Genomic DNA, 15,582 nt, shown 5'->3' on the forward strand with positions numbered 1-15,582 from the left:
AATTTTAATTAATCTTGTACTCATTTAATCGTGTAGTCTATATAAATATATATTTTATAGATGCATGGAGAAGAAAAAAAAATTCCCATTAATCTCATTTAATTTTAAGTATTATATGAGGACATATATCATTATCGGGATATAATGTATGTCAACACACTAATACTAAAGTGGGTGGGACTTTTATCTTAATTACACTTTATAAAACCAGTTTATTAATTTCTTTTGTTTTATATTGGTATTTTACAATACTTTGCTTTCCTTATTAACTGGTGGTTTTGGGGGGGCTAGAATGGATTGACTTGCGAGCTTGGTTACTGCACCACTTAAACTTGTAAGTCAAGGTACCACTGTGCTTTACTACAACGGATCAATCAATAGAAGGCAGTCAAAAAAAAAAAAAAAAAAAAAGTTGTATTTAATGTGTGACTTAATACTGCAGCTCACCCGAGACAAGATGTCCTTGTTGAACGTGAAGGTGATGTTGGCGCAGCTGTTGTCCTGGTAACTGGCGCCGGGGTGACATTTGGGGCTTGGCAGCGGGTTGGAGCGCCAGCACTCCCCGAGTCCTTGGCAGGGCTTGACGAAACAGTGACCCTCCCTGATGGGGATGCAACTCTGGCCAGGAGGACACCCGCCTCGACCTTTTGCACCAAAGTGGCACGCCACTGGACCACACCACATCTGGAGAGAACAGAATGACACCCGATTCAACAATAGCAAAAGCAACACTAGGTATACATATTGTCTCATCTGTTTTTTTCTTTGGCTGATTCTAAAGCTGAAAAAAAAGAAGTGTTAAATCAGAACTGAGCACTATTATCTTGCATTGGCAAATTTTTGATACAGCTATTATATTGCACAGGCTTTTTATCGGCAGTTTGTCCTTAAGTGTGAATGTCAGTATGCTACTAATAACGCTCTTGATAAAGGCACCAAGAGCAAGATCTCAATTTTTTTTCCTACTCTTGGATTCAAAGGGTAAAAAGGCATCAAACTCGCTTTTCTCGCCATTAAAGCTCATTAATTGGTTGTAAAATGAAATCATGAAGTGAATCAATTTTGTAGTTTACAAAAAAGGAACATTTTCTCTTATGAATGAGGACATCGCCTATCCCGCTAGATCACTTTCACCCCATGATCCTTTTGCTCTGGAGGGGATATTGAACCATTGTTTCTTTTAATGCTCGGATGGGAACGAGAACGGCACTTCAGGCCTCGTCTGTTATCAAATGACTCCTCCTCCTCCTCCAGCGCGAGCGTGGGAGATGTGAAACTGGCACATGACCCGTGCCATTGTGTTTCCTTTCAAAACAAACGACATCATCGCAGTCGAGAATGTGACATTGCCGAGCAAAGCTGCTCCACATGACTGAATATTAGCGGCCTGGCCTAAGATCTTTTTATGCTGCCTCACACCCACTCTGACTTTGCTTCTAATCCTGTCATTGTTCACACACATTCTCCCAATAGACAACATTAACACCGTGACACGCACGCGGTCCGTGCTTCACATACCTTTGTGCATACGACTTTCCCCTTGGAACAGTGGCAAGTGTTGCAGTCTTCTTCCCATTTAACCCCATCTGAGATCACGTGTCCATTAACTGAGCAGGCTTTTCTTGACACTGCATTGAAAAAAAACAAAACAATAACTATGTGGCCTAAATAGAGCACTGGTTTCGATGGTGGGCCCGTTATCTTGAAGGAAGTACCTTCTTGACAGTGCGTTCCACTTCTGTCTGGCGGGCACAGACAGCGGTAGCCATTAATTTCATCAACACAGGTCGAGCCGAAGGAACATGGGGAGGACTGGCACTCATTGATATCTGCAGCACAGAAAGAAGAAAAGGCTCCTTAGTGGAATAAAGACTTCCAGACAGAATGCAAACATTGGATTAATCAGTCCACAAACAACTAATTCTAGTTCACGAAGGTCATATGTCATTTCAACAGCAAACAACACAGCACAATAGTTGAAAGGAAAAAAATAAATTAAAAACACCCCCCTCCCCCACACACACACACACACATCTTATTCAGCAACCGGCAACGCTCGCTAGTATGCAGGAGTTACAGGCTGGACTTAACGGAACAAAGGGCTCGCAATGGGAAAGAATGTGGCCATCTGAAAGCCTTTAAGAGGGAAAACAATCTGTGTAATCAGTGTCAGAGAGCATGGCTGATTAGCTGTTGGCACACTAAGCTGGTTTCCCCCGGGGACAGCAGCGGGGCCTGGCGTAGTGACACCGAAATGGCTCGACCTGGCCTGTAGCCCAACGCTCAGATAATTGGCTGGCTAGACCTGCCATTCGGACCGGGCCCGTCGGCCGCCTGCGCTATACGTGACGGCTCAAACGCGGATCAGGGACGAGCGATACTGGCGAGGTGGGTGGATGCGGCGCTTAATACTCACTGATCCGACAGTCTGGACCTGCGAAGCCCGGAGCGCATTCGCAGCGGTACCAGTTGTCTCCGTCGACGCAGGTTCCACTGTTGTAGCTACGAAAGAGGCAGAAGGTTATTTTTCCATGTTTGCAATATTAAGAATAATATAAATACAAGAGTATCTCAAACTACTACAGTTCAAGACCCAAATTGTGCTCATGGGACTCAAAGTTAGTAAAATCAACATCACGTAATACCCTAAGAACAGCAAATACATCGACCAATTAGGAAAATGCAGTTTTGGGTGACACTGTCAGCGAGGTATTCATTCAATAGCGCTTATTAAGGCTAACACATACTATAGAGCTTTGTCTCACAATTAAAGTGTTATCTATGTAAAGGCGATACTTATTCGTTTAGGCCAGTGATCCTCAACCACGTGGCTGCGGACCAGTACGGGGCCGCAGCCCACAGATCATTTGGTACTGGGCCAACTTACCATGGGTGGGGACTGCAGTCGTTGGTGTCTGAAAGAGAGAGTTGAAAGTCATGAGTGTGATGTCTTTTGTTCTTTTGCTCATGCAAGAGTGTTTGGTATACAAAATGGCAAAGAGCACGTCCGGGCTTGTGTGCACGTTGGGTCCGGGCTCCCACGCCGCCCTTTGGTTCTATCTTATTAACCACACAGTGAGAGCTCGCCCCTCCCTTCCACCACCATCACCACACACCCAGATTCACAACCACACTCTCCCCCCGCCTCCTTTTGTTTTTTTTCCTCAAATGTCGGGGAATTTCTGTTTTGGAGTGCATGAGCTGAGGGGCAGGGCGGCCGGTGAAAGAGAGCAGGGCTGCAGAACAAGCAGACATGTCACTGTTTGGACAGGAATGCAACAAGGAAAGAGAGAGAGGGGTGTGATTTGGACAAGGGGGAGAAACATCTGTCTCCACTTTCCTAAGCTTGAGCCCCTCTCTCTCCCTCCTCTTTCTACTCTCATGGCCGGCTGCAGCCAGGGGGCGATTTATGATTTTTTTATTTATATAAACACCAAAAAGGACTTGCATCTCTCAGGGTTTGTCCATTTGGGTGTTCGCGCTTAGTTTGGGTGCCAATTCTACATCACTACAGTTTTTAATACAGCAACTAAGATTTATATGATTCCCATTGAATTTCAGTGATACGTCACACACTTCCACACTTGATAATATCCCAATTATTTATGTATCCGAAGAACTAAACTGTAATCTAGCTATTCTTGTTTGTTTTTCATAAATGTAATCTTTTATTGACTTGGTCAACTGGGCAAACCAAGTTTCATCCAGATTTGAACCCGATCATGAATTTCAATTTAAAATAGAAAATTCCATTTCACTTAAGTCACTTTTCCTTAAACTCTTCACACCCCACAATGACAATGGGAACTTTGAGATTTTTGCTAACTTATTAAAAAGAAAAAACACTAAGAAATCACATGTAGATACATCCTCACAGCCTTCATCATGACGCTCAAAATGAACTTCATTTCATCCCGTTTCCACTGATCATCATTCAACTTATTGGAGTCCACTTGCTATAACTTCAGTTGACTGGACGTGATTTGGAAAGGCACACAACCCGTCACCGTATGAAGGGTCCCACAGGTGACAGTGCACGTCAGAGCATGAAGCATGAAATTAAGGGAATTGTCTATAGTCATCCGAGACAGAATTGTCTCGAGTCACAGTTCTGGGGAAGTGGAAGAAGTTGGCAACCACCAAAACTCTTCCTTACTGCTGGCTAAACTGAAAGATCGAGGCGAAAGGGCCTTAGTCAGGGAGGTGACCAAGAACCTGATTGTCACTCTGTCAGAGAGCCAGCGTTCCTCTGTGGAAAGAAGACAACCATCTCTGCAACCCACCAATCGGGCCTGCATGGTGAAGTGGCCAGACAGAAGCCACATGCCAGCCCACCTGACGCTTGCCTGAAGGCATCAGACATTAAGAGACCAAATTCTCATAAAGGTTTCATAAAACAAAAAGATGCAACTCTTTGGTGTGAATGCTAGACATCATTCGTTGGAGGAAACCAGAATCAGTTCATCACCTGACCAATAACACCCCTACACTGAAGCGTGGTGGTGGCAAAATCATGCTGTGGGGATATTTTGAGCGGCAGGAACTGGGAGAGCAACAACAGAGCAGTCTTGACCTCAGACTGGGCGACCACATGAAATCATCTTTCAGCAGGACAACGACACTAAGCACACAGCCGAGTTATCAAAAGGAGCGCCTTAAGGCCAACTCTGTGAATGTTCTTGAGTGGCTTAGCTAGAGTCTCGACTTGAATGCGAAGACCAGTCAACGGAAAATGGCTGTGCACCGATGCTCCCCATCCGACATGATGGGAGCTTGTGGCGCTGCAAAGTGGGATGGGCGAAATCACCCAAATATAGGTGTGCAAAGCTTGCGGCATCATATTCAAAAATGTTTGAGGCTGTAAATTGCTGCCAAAGGTGCGGCAACAAAGTACAGAGCAAAGGTTGTGAATACTTATGTACATGTGATTTCTTAGTTTATTTTTAGGCTCTGTGAATACTTTCCGGTTACACTGACTCGCTCCTGTCAGACAGACCAACTGTAATTTGTCATGCATATGTAGGAACCCACTTTATTTTGCTCAAATTCTGGATTTATTTGATTGATTGCCCCCCTCCCCGTTGTGTGTTTTACTGAGAATACAGCCTTGTTAAACAATCTGTTCACATAGACTTTCAAAAACTAATAATGCTGCATTCTGTATGCCAGTGAGTCGATAAGAAAAATAAAATAAAACAAGGGTTTCGTGTTTGATATGTACAATTAATTAATACCTGTATCTCTAGGTTGGACACAGTTTTGGGTGTAGTACAATGGACCCCTGCTATTCGCTGGGGATATGGGCCGGGCGGCGAATTGCGAAAATCTGCTGATAACCGACGGCCATTAAAATAAAGTTGGGTTTTTTTTTGTTCTTTTTTTAATTGAACCTGAAAAAATCTTGAATAAGCGGGGATAAACCGCCAATAAGCATTTGGGGGGGGGGGTTGAAAAAAGAATAAAAAACAATTGGGGGAGAAAAAAAAAAAAAAAAGAAGCTAAAACTCTTGCGAACCGGTGAATCCGTGAATATGCGGGCGCCGCTGTAAATGTATAGTTTGCTGGATAGGTGTTATTATTGTACAGTATTTATTTCATACCTACGTACTCAGCTCTGTTTTCCATGTTTAGATGGAAAGGATAGTGGTAATATGGTACGGATCAGGAAGTAAAGGAAGATAAAAAAATAAGTCTGATATAATTAAAGAAATGCTTTTTCACAGGTTAAATGGTAAAAACATTGACTTACTTTGGGTGCACGTGGGACCCTCCCAGCCCTCCTTGCAGACGCAAGAGAAAGACTCCCCTGTCACCACGCAGGTACCTCCATTCTCACAAGGGTTTGGAAGACAACTGGAGTTCTTTGCTGTGGGAAAACAAAAAATTAAGCATATAGTTATGTCTGGGAGTACTTAGAAGTTTATCAGAAGAGCAATCTGAGCTCTTAAGTTACGCAGGGTGCTCTATTCTGACTTCAACATCACAGCACATTGCTATTGGTTTGCACTATTTTGGCCAGGGATCCGGGGGAAGTCTGAATTCCAAAACATTGAAGGGTATTGTCAGTGCAATGGGGGTGTTTAAGCATCTGTCTTTCAGCACTCGTGGGAGGGCAAAATGGGCAGAGACAGCGCATTGACAGAGTGAAAGGCTAAAATCTGCTTTTGGATCTGACTATTGTGTGAGAGAAGACAGACCTCTAGCACACAAGAGTCTTCACCAGACTGCTGTGAAGGTGGGACTCACCTATATTGCACGTTGTCCCCTCCCAACCCGGGGGGCACTTGCACTGGAACGTGTTGCCCTCATCATGGCAGGTGCCTCCGTTGTTGCAAGTTGCTTCATCGCACTGACTTTCGCCTGGAGGGAGCATTTCAAAATGGTTAGGTTGCAGGTACCTACCACCAAATAGACAAACTATTGTAGACTGAGCACTTCTGCAGCCATAAACACATACAACAAGCTTGCACAGGCAGACTACACGCATGTAAAGGGGGGGGGGGGGGGGGGGGGACCGGGGCAGGATCTTACGGGAGTGGCACGTTTTCCCCTTCCAGCCATTCTTGCACTCGCAGAAGAAATCGGTCACCAGGTCCTGACACGTCCCACCATTATGACAGGGATTGGTGTTGCAGTCGTCAATGTCTGTGTGCCGCATGGGAGACGGGTGGAATGAATGCGCCGCACCTCAAAAGCATCATTAAGCAGTCTTTGATGATGCAGTTATGTACTCACTGATCTCACAGTGGTCGCCCTCCCAGCCATCAGCGCAGATACACTGGTACACACTAACTTTGTCAATGCAGGTGCCACCATTGCGGCATGGGCTGCTCTCGCAGTCATTGATATCTTATATGAAAAAACACAGCATTGAAATGAATCTTAACTAACATTGACTGAAATGATATTCATTTTATTTCATTTGCATTGAGGTCTTACTCTCATGGCAGTAGGTTCCTCTGAAGCCTTCTTGACATTCGCAGCTGAACTGGCCACCAGCTTGGCTGCGGCACCGGCCATGAGGTCCACACACATTGGACGAAATGTAGCGCTCTCCTCCCGGCGTACTGTTGGATGCCACCGCAACTGTGCAACTGTCTATCACTGCGCAGAGAGGGAGGCACAGACACTCGCGACTTACTTTTAGGACAACAATCGAAACAGACAACAACAAAAGATGGCTTACCGCTCCATACTGATATTGAAATTGGAGAATCATTCATTCAAAGTTTTTTCACGGGATTGTGTAAAAAGAAAGTTAAAATCCAGGTACTCAAATTGATTCATCACTCAGGAGTTGCATTAAACCCCTCAGTTCCACTTTACTCCAGAAATTTGGGTCAACTGCTAGTCTCCATCTTTGTGGAGAGTCCATAAAAAGGTATGATTGGATTAAGATGTAGGTGTTCGGTGTGGATAACAGTGTTAATTACCAAGTCTCTTTCCGATCCATTCTCAGCACACAATGTGAAAAGGATACAATAGAATAAAGACCAATAAATTGTTATGCTATCATAAACAATTCCACAGTGATCTGGGCCACTCTACACTGAAATCCTTTCCTTTCTCCTTGTCTGATCAGGTTAGGAGAGTGGGCTGAATGTGCTCCCCTGTAATCACTTAATTCTTGCCAAGAGCAGAAAGAATCTCACCGTCTGGTATCTGACTCCGTGGTTGGTCCCCTCACTCAATTAGACACACACACACACACACACACACGGACACACAATGTGCAGATTCATTGAGGAGGAAAAAGAAGCGGTCGCCCACCAAGTCCCTCCCAGGAACACACACACAGTACGATCTGCCTTTTGCCAGATTTTCAGGAACTCTGAGGGGAATCAACGGAAAAGCTTTGCGGAGGAGATGGAGGTGGGGTGTGCTCACCTTGGCCAAGAAAACTGAGCACAGGAACTAAAAAAAAAAAACAGGTATCGCACTCATGGGAAGAATATAGTTAAAGTGCTCCAATCTTCTCTTATTCAGTGTATAGAAAAGTGTATCCCTTTACAGGAAATTCCAGGAAAAAGGCCTAAAGGCATGTAGCCTTTGTGGAGGACAGAGGACGTACTTTTACACGTGGTGGTGCGACAGTGGTCTTTGAGGTGGGAGCAGTTCTTGCCCTCATAGTCCTCCGGGCAGGCGCAGTAGTAGTCTGTGGCCAGGTTGAAGCAGGCTGCTCCATTCTGACACGGGTTGGGCGAGCAGTAATCGATGTCCAGCTAGGGGCGGAAAAGTGTAGAATAAAGAGAGTAAAGTTAACCTGATAGCTGACAGTTTCGGCTACACTAAACAGAGCAAAAAGCCACAGCATCCTCCCTACAGGCCGTGCCAGGAAACAATACACACCCACACACACACAAGTACATGGAGGAAGGGGGAAAACAAGCCATAGACATAGGAGCCGTCCTCAGAGTCTGGGCTTCAGCACTGAGGAATGCATCCCACTTAAGCCAGGGGGAGCTTCAACAAAGCATTCCCTTTAAAAAATACTGCCGGGCAGCCATGTAGGAGGGTGGGAAGACACCGTAACGCTGGCAGAGAAAGGGCCCGCGTGTGGACAGAGATGACGGCGGCTGTGTCTTACCTGGCAGAGATTCCCCGAAAATCTGGCCAGACAAAGACACTGGAAGCCGTTAACTTCGTCCTGACAGCGCCCGCCATTCAGACACGGCGAGCTTGAGCACTCGTCGAGGTCCCTCTCGCAGTGCTCACCGGCGAAGCCAGGGGGACACACGCAGCGATAGCCGTTCACCAAGTCCTGTTTGAATAAACAATACACACCATCTTTTAGTGCTTTGACAGGTCGAATTCTACGGGGTTGAATTAAGAAGGTCGCGGGTTCAAGAACCACCACTAATTCCAACTAATTTTAATCAGGGCTCACATCGTGGTTATGGTTGACCTCAGAGGTCCATTATGACAGTGGAAATTATATCGGTATCATTATGTATAAAACATGATGCATTCAATTGTTACATAAATTTACATATGACAAACTGAATTTGTAATCACAAGTCATTGAACATTGTGACAACCAAATATAAATAATGAGTTCTAGTTACGCTTGATTTGCTTTAGTGGGCCACAAAAGTTTGAGTTTAACACATGCACTAGACGCAAAAAACAGATTATGGGACTGGTTGGCTTAGAGACCACTTTTAACTCACGAAGCGCTGATGAATTGCCCATAAGCAAACCTTCCTGGGGTTGCATGTACAAAACTATTAATGCTGCCCCTCCCACACATCTCTCTTTGTGCGATCATATACCGTTTTGAAAAACTGCACACACAAAACATTTCCCTCGCAGGTGGTGGTGACATCAAAACAATCTTGCAAACTAAGCATAAATATCAAGATGGTAACTCTCAAGATGTTTTTGACACATACCTTGCAGATGCCCCCATTTTGGCACTGGTCCATGCAGTCGTTTATATCTACGTGGGGGAAAAACAACATTTGGAGCGTTAAATAGGCCCAGATTGAATAAAGGGAAAAGGAGTTCCAGATATTGTGGAATTGTTGGGGTGAGGAAGCGCAACGTGGCTGCAGACAGCATGGAGTGTTGAGCAATCCGTTTCTGTGGCCAAGCGAAACTAGTCCTGGGATTGTTTTAAAACCACAGATCTGGGCCTCACAAGGGCCTGATCGCAATACCACAGTTTCGTTTGTGCAGCAGAGACCGACTGCCTTTGTGTTACTGTTTTACTTTCTTATTAGAACAAGGCAGGAGTTTTATTCAGCCACTATGGCAGGAGCAGAGAGATTTTTTAAAAAAGGCAGGGCTGTCGGTAGGGTCCACAGCTGCAGCTGACAGCTGTCAACTTACTGACGTTGCAGTTCTGCCCCGTCCAACCGGGGATGCATTCGCAGAAGTAGCCGCCAATCAGGTTGCGGCACGAGTTGGCATTCATGCATGGCTTGGCGTCACATTCGTTGGCATCTAGCGGGGGGGGGAAAGGACGTTGGGTCGGTATTTACATGTGCAGTTGACAGCTATGTAGAGGCGGAGTGAAGTAAAAGAGTTTCAGGGGGAGGCTCACCTATCAAACATGTCTTCCCAGTCCACTGTGAGGGACAAAGACACTTGTAGCTGTTGACAAGATCTTGGCAGGTCCCTCCGTGATTACAAGGATTTGGAGAGCAGTCATCAATGTCTGCATGGGAGAAGTGCAGTCAGGTTATATAGCAAGATATAGGTATATATATATATTTGAACAAAAGTCTTGGGACACACCCTGTAATTTATCACCGTAGTCCTGCCTGAATCTTAATTCATTTTCCAAAGACACTTTGGAAATGCAACTACAACAGACATTTTGATTCAGTCGCTTCGGTCCAACAACACTGACCTCTAAGCTGAACAATGAGCAATCCTTCCCACAGGCAGTCTTCCCAAAAGAGTGGCAGCTGTTAGCTACAAAATTGGGAGACCAACTCCATATTTTTTTCTTCCAGTCTCACATCCTGTATGTGTAATGAGTCCCAATACCTTTGTCCATGTATTTCATATTTATTATTAGAGCCGCAGGTGCCAAGGCTGCAAGTGCCAGTCTTACTCACTGAGAGTGCAGGAAGGACCGCTCCAGCCTGGCACACAATGACATTCATAACCGTGACTGGTTTCTGAGCAGCTCCCGCCATTTGAGCAGGGATTGGACAAACAGGCATGTTCCGCTAGAAAGCAAAAGGACAGGTTACACAATCAAGCACAAGCAGAACACACCCTTCTGACTCATTGCCCCCACCTTCAAGTAAAATGTTCTTTTCTGTAATGACATCTCTTTGAATGGGACCGTTCAATTAAAAACAAATACTCCAGCCAAAACACCAGCAAAGTTCTTGCCAGCGACTCTTGAATCAAACAGAACACCTTCTATTTATCACCTAACTCCTGCCTCAAATCTCACACTCATTACCCGCACAACTGGAAATCATCTTTCATGCGCTGTGACTGCCTGCCGATCTCTTCCTGAGTGGGGGCACAAGATGAGAGTGGGGAGAGAGCAAAGCAGAGGGTGGGGGGCCAGTAGAGTGGAGAAGGAAAAAAAGGGGCGGGGGGAGCATCTGCCCCCGAGTTACTTCATTATGAGCAAGTATAGGATGAGCGAGTCACTAAATTAATCCCAAATGAATGATTTAGTCAGGGAACGATGAGGCAATCAAGCTGATCAGTCAACGAGGAGGTAAGAGCACATCCTCTCTGCTCCAACACATAGACGTCGCCCCGCTCCACTGCACACCTCCCGTCACGGAGGGCACGGTTTCGTCACATGTCTGCAGTTAAGCTGTCAGCACCCCGCGAGGCTCACATTTAATGAGCAAAGAAACATCATCTCCACGGTAAGTGTTTGCAGCAGCTGAATATTAGCATTACCGTCTGCTTTTAATGTGGAAGGGGGGTAAACGTGATGATCGGCCCCAGAGGATCACATTGTGGATTACCTGATTTGGGAAGGGGGCACTTCTGCAGGAGTGGATGCGGATTACTGCAGACTCAGAGTCATCCGATTGCAGACTCCAAGCACCTCAGACCTGACATCACCTCAACCTTCTCATAGCTACATGAGATCAGATCAATCAATCAACTCCACCAGGGACCAAATACTTTCATTGCTGTTGTTTGCTTGCCAGCAGGATAACACAAAAACTACCCCCAACAATTAAAACTCCACTGAGTTGCAGCCATTCAAATGATCTGTCACTACGGTTACAAAAAAAAGAGCATCTTTTGACATTTCCTTTGAAATTTCTCACAAGACTATAAACACCATCTGAGCACAGTTTTCCCATTATGGCTCCACTCAGCGGTAATCTCGTGGCACTCACCTCTCTCACAGTTGGCTCCAGAGTAGCCCTCAGCACACGAACACTGGTACTTGTCCGGTCCCGTGTTGCTGCAAGTGCCTCCATTCATGCACGGATGGTGAGTGCCGCAGTAGTTCAGATCTGGGAAACGAGGGAGTTCACAGGGATTTAGTTTGTTCTGGCACAAAATGAAAGGTTTCTAAGTCAGGGCGCTGCAATCCAAGATGTGAACCTTTGTCGCAGAGATGTCCGCCCCAGTTGGTGTCGCAGAGGCACTGCCAGGGTTCCACACAGGTGCCATGTACACAGCCGGGGTGGGGGATACACTTGTCGCAGTATTGGCCTTGCCAGCCATACAAACACCTGCAGGAACCACAACACATGCTATCAGACACTATGCACACACACGTTGCACATTAAAGCAACAACAACCACAGCACAATCTAAAACCCGTAGTTTAATCGTTTGTTTAGAACACATTGCTTAACAAGCAACAATAATCTGGATTTAGCTAGTGCTGCACAGCAAACAAAGAGGCAGTATTACAGTCTCAACTGCTGCATCTTAAAAGGCCACAACTTAAATGGCATACTGCTTATGCAACAACTCTGCTTTGCTTGGTTCCAAACACTTAATTCCAATTCCAAAGACCTTTGCCATGGCTAACAACAGTGTCACAACACACATCCTCCTGACTGACAGTGTGCTTGTGTCTTGGCAGCAGCACCAGAGAACAGCGTTGATCCCACCGGGCTCTTCATGGTCCTGGTTCCCATGAGTCAAGAGTTAGGCTTTTGCCTCAGGCCAGGAGGAGGAGGAGAAAAGCCGTCCTTCTTGCTGACCGCTGACATGTCCAGGTCCATAATTACACAGATAATGCTGCACTATTTTTGCTTCCCAAGGCTCCATAACAAAACCTGGCTGATAGCTGCACTCCTTAAAAAGGTGGCTGAGTGGAGATGGGGCTGCTTGCTATAGCGACAGGACACAGATTGTCCTCTCTGGGAGAGCTGCATGGTGATTAGCCTCCAGAAAAGGACTGTAAAAAAAAAAACCTGTGGTTAAGTCAACCTCACTCTGTGATTAAAGAGGCTAATTCTTAAAAGTGTGCTAATCTATCAATTAGTAGTGGCAGAGGATTCCCCAGCAGGCTCCGAAATGATTTCGTTATTAAGCAGCTAAATTACTGGGGAATGCAGCATTACTTTGTGCAGCACTTCTGACGCACACTACTCAACATGGGAACATGGACCACTTACAGTAAATGGGTAGGATACAGTTAATGCTTTGCAAAGCAGAGTTTACAGGTACAACGTTAGCAATCCATTTTGTGACAACAAGATTCCCACAGTGTCATGAGTGGTGGTGGCTGCCCCTGAAGGCAAGTTCAATACAAAACAGCCACACCTGTGCGGGAAAACATTTCAACCTCTTGTTCACCCAGTGGCCACACAGGCACTTACAAGAAACCTGATTTAGTTCAAAAGCTTGGCGGAAAAACAACAACGCTTGTTCAGAAAGTGAACCAACCCCACACTCCCTGTACTTGATTTGGAGCCAAAGCAGACAACTAAGAAAGCAACTAACGTCCGACTGCAAGGAGAGCGTGATGGAGCAGGGGGCCTCGTACAGGATGATGCACACAATGCTCCTGCACCGATACCCATCTGTGCCTTGCTCTTCCTCTGGCTGTGTGCATAAACAGCATTAGGAAGCCATTAGCTGCACAAACAATATGCTTTTAAAAAAGCCCACCGCAAATGTTACACATGATTTGACTGATAACGGCAGCCTAATCAGAGGGGGGGGGTAAAAAAAAACATTTCCAACTTGGATTCTTAGCATTTAACAGTTTTTCCCCAAACAGGCTATTCCCAGAGTTTACAAGTAACTCAACCTGTGTTTGTCACTTAACCAGAAAATTTAAAACATAAAAGAAAACCGATTAATTAGTGAAAAAAAGATGCCATTTCACTTCTCACACACTCTTGGTGGTGTTGAGCAATGCACATAATTCCCCTACTACAAAGACAACACCTGCACAATCAAAAGCTTTGATCAGAGATAATTATATTAGTACTGTTGTGCTGCATCATACTCTTTGCAATATTTTGTCCCAGCAGGTAGGGAAATAAAGTAACCACAATATTACAAATGCCTCTCAGCGTGATGCACTACAACCTCAATAATAAGCGGATCGGTGAAGTGAGATGATCATCTATTTCAATGCAGTGAAGAAAATATCAGTCACACAATAATAGATGGCACTGGGCAGTTTGGATCACTTACGTGCATCCACCTGGCTCCTGACATGATCCATGTTCGGTGCTGCAGCCTTGTCGGCATATTGCTAAACGAGAGAGGAGAAAGTTCATGTTGGTTGCCTGGCAACAAAATACAAACTCATCAGCTTTAGCTTAGCTATGTTGTATGTTTAGCACTTTCGTCTCTGAGCATGTATACACATTTATTCTCCAAGAGATCACTCACGTGACAACATTTTGGACTCAGAAAATTAAGAGAAGTTTATCTAGTCATGCTGATGACAACATTTGAATGGAAATAGAAAGGGGGGAAGGGGGGGGGGGGGGGGGATTGGTGGAGTACTTATATAAACAAAGTCATCCATTCAGTAGCAATGACCCAGCAACCATGTATCAGCATGAGTCATACTGCAGTCTGGCTGCTTCTTTCATAACACATAAATAATTTAGACTTTCTCAAGCTTCTCTTTAGAGTTCAGTTAATACATTGTGGAGCGCTATCAGTCATTAGTCCACATGGACAATTCAGGGCTTCTTACCAGTGTTGCACTCTGGTCCCGACCAGCCTTCCAGGCAAGTCTTGTTCCCGTTGTAGTCACATGTGTAATGCCCAAAGAACTCATCCCTGGGTCGACAGAACTTGTTGCAGCCGAAGCCATAGTAGTGCTCATCACAGCTGACCCGGATCTGGTACTCAAACTGAGCAACGGGGCCATTGTGAGTCAGCTTCTGCCAGTGTGGGCTGGGGTTGATCATGCCCGAGTGTGACGATTTCTCTATCACCTTCCCATCTGCACCTTGAACACGACAACAAGTTACTGCATCAACACCAGCTGCAAGGTTCTTGCTGCATGGAATCCAACACAATTCCGTGAGAGTAGCGCTGGAATGCACCATGAATTTTCAAAGCGTACAACGGGATATTGCAGTGGCTAACCGAAAATGCTTGAGCACAAATCGCGAGAAGATAGCTGATTATATGTAATCAAAGCAACTATGTGTACTGGTGAGCAAGAGCGGTTACAGGAAATACAAAAAAGACAAGGCGGCTTTTAATGAGCACTTTAAACTACTTTTTTTTCTCCCGTTCACTCAAACTCCCTTACCAACTGTCCCAAGTTAGTTTCCAACTCAGGTTCACAGCTTCATGCTGCCCTTTGCGTCTGCTCGGGCCAGGACAGAACCGCAGTCGCCATAAATTACAGTGTAAAGACACCAAGGCCACATTCAGTGCTGGGGCAAAAGCCAACGTGCCCATCAGCACTTTTTACCCAAGCTCACATACATTTTTCAAATTGTCTCATGTCAACCTTTTTTGCCAATATTCTCTAACAAGTGCCTGACCATGTTGTTTACAACATTACACCGATACCACACACAGACTTTGTTCAAACATGAGGGGGTCATGGCTCTGTCAAGAGGACAAGGACTGAGGTAGGACACTGGACCGGACTGGACACCGACCCCCCCCCCCATAGCAAACACTCTAAACTAAGCTAAGCCACTGG

General features: G+C 45.4%; 1 protein-coding gene across 3 annotated transcripts in view; it reads right to left on the reverse strand.

Annotated features, from left to right (window-relative positions):
• jag1b (jagged canonical Notch ligand 1b) overlaps positions 1 to 15,582 on the reverse strand; it is a 28,956-nt gene that overhangs the window by 3,359 nt on the left and 10,015 nt on the right. The window contains exons 4-23 of one of the 3 annotated variants that reach the window (XM_061789542.1): positions 14,614 to 14,865; positions 14,100 to 14,160; positions 12,043 to 12,173; positions 11,832 to 11,951; positions 10,566 to 10,679; positions 10,046 to 10,159; positions 9,832 to 9,945; positions 9,393 to 9,439; positions 8,588 to 8,761; positions 8,072 to 8,222; positions 6,940 to 7,104; positions 6,736 to 6,849; positions 6,532 to 6,645; positions 6,247 to 6,360; positions 5,750 to 5,866; positions 2,888 to 2,915; positions 2,417 to 2,502; positions 1,716 to 1,829; positions 1,519 to 1,628; positions 448 to 684 (exon numbers count right to left, since the gene is read on the reverse strand). In XM_061789542.1, the coding sequence (XP_061645526.1) occupies positions 448 to 684; positions 1,519 to 1,628; positions 1,716 to 1,829; positions 2,417 to 2,502; positions 2,888 to 2,915; positions 5,750 to 5,866; positions 6,247 to 6,360; positions 6,532 to 6,645; positions 6,736 to 6,849; positions 6,940 to 7,104; positions 8,072 to 8,222; positions 8,588 to 8,761; positions 9,393 to 9,439; positions 9,832 to 9,945; positions 10,046 to 10,159; positions 10,566 to 10,679; positions 11,832 to 11,951; positions 12,043 to 12,173; positions 14,100 to 14,160; positions 14,614 to 14,865 (2,477 nt within the window). Of the gene's footprint in view, positions 1 to 447; positions 685 to 1,518; positions 1,629 to 1,715; positions 1,830 to 2,416; positions 2,503 to 2,887; positions 2,916 to 5,749; positions 5,867 to 6,246; positions 6,361 to 6,531; positions 6,646 to 6,735; positions 6,850 to 6,939; positions 7,105 to 8,071; positions 8,223 to 8,587; positions 8,762 to 9,392; positions 9,440 to 9,831; positions 9,946 to 10,045; positions 10,160 to 10,565; positions 10,680 to 11,831; positions 11,952 to 12,042; positions 12,174 to 14,099; positions 14,161 to 14,613; positions 14,872 to 15,582 lie in introns of all 3 variants that reach the window. The other 2 variants (XM_061789541.1, XM_061789544.1) reach the window with 2 other exon arrangements.

The sequence above is a fragment of the Phyllopteryx taeniolatus genome, chromosome 11, assembly GCF_024500385.1.
Source record: "Phyllopteryx taeniolatus isolate TA_2022b chromosome 11, UOR_Ptae_1.2, whole genome shotgun sequence".
In the NCBI taxonomy this organism is placed as follows: Eukaryota; Metazoa; Chordata; class Actinopteri; order Syngnathiformes; family Syngnathidae; genus Phyllopteryx; species Phyllopteryx taeniolatus.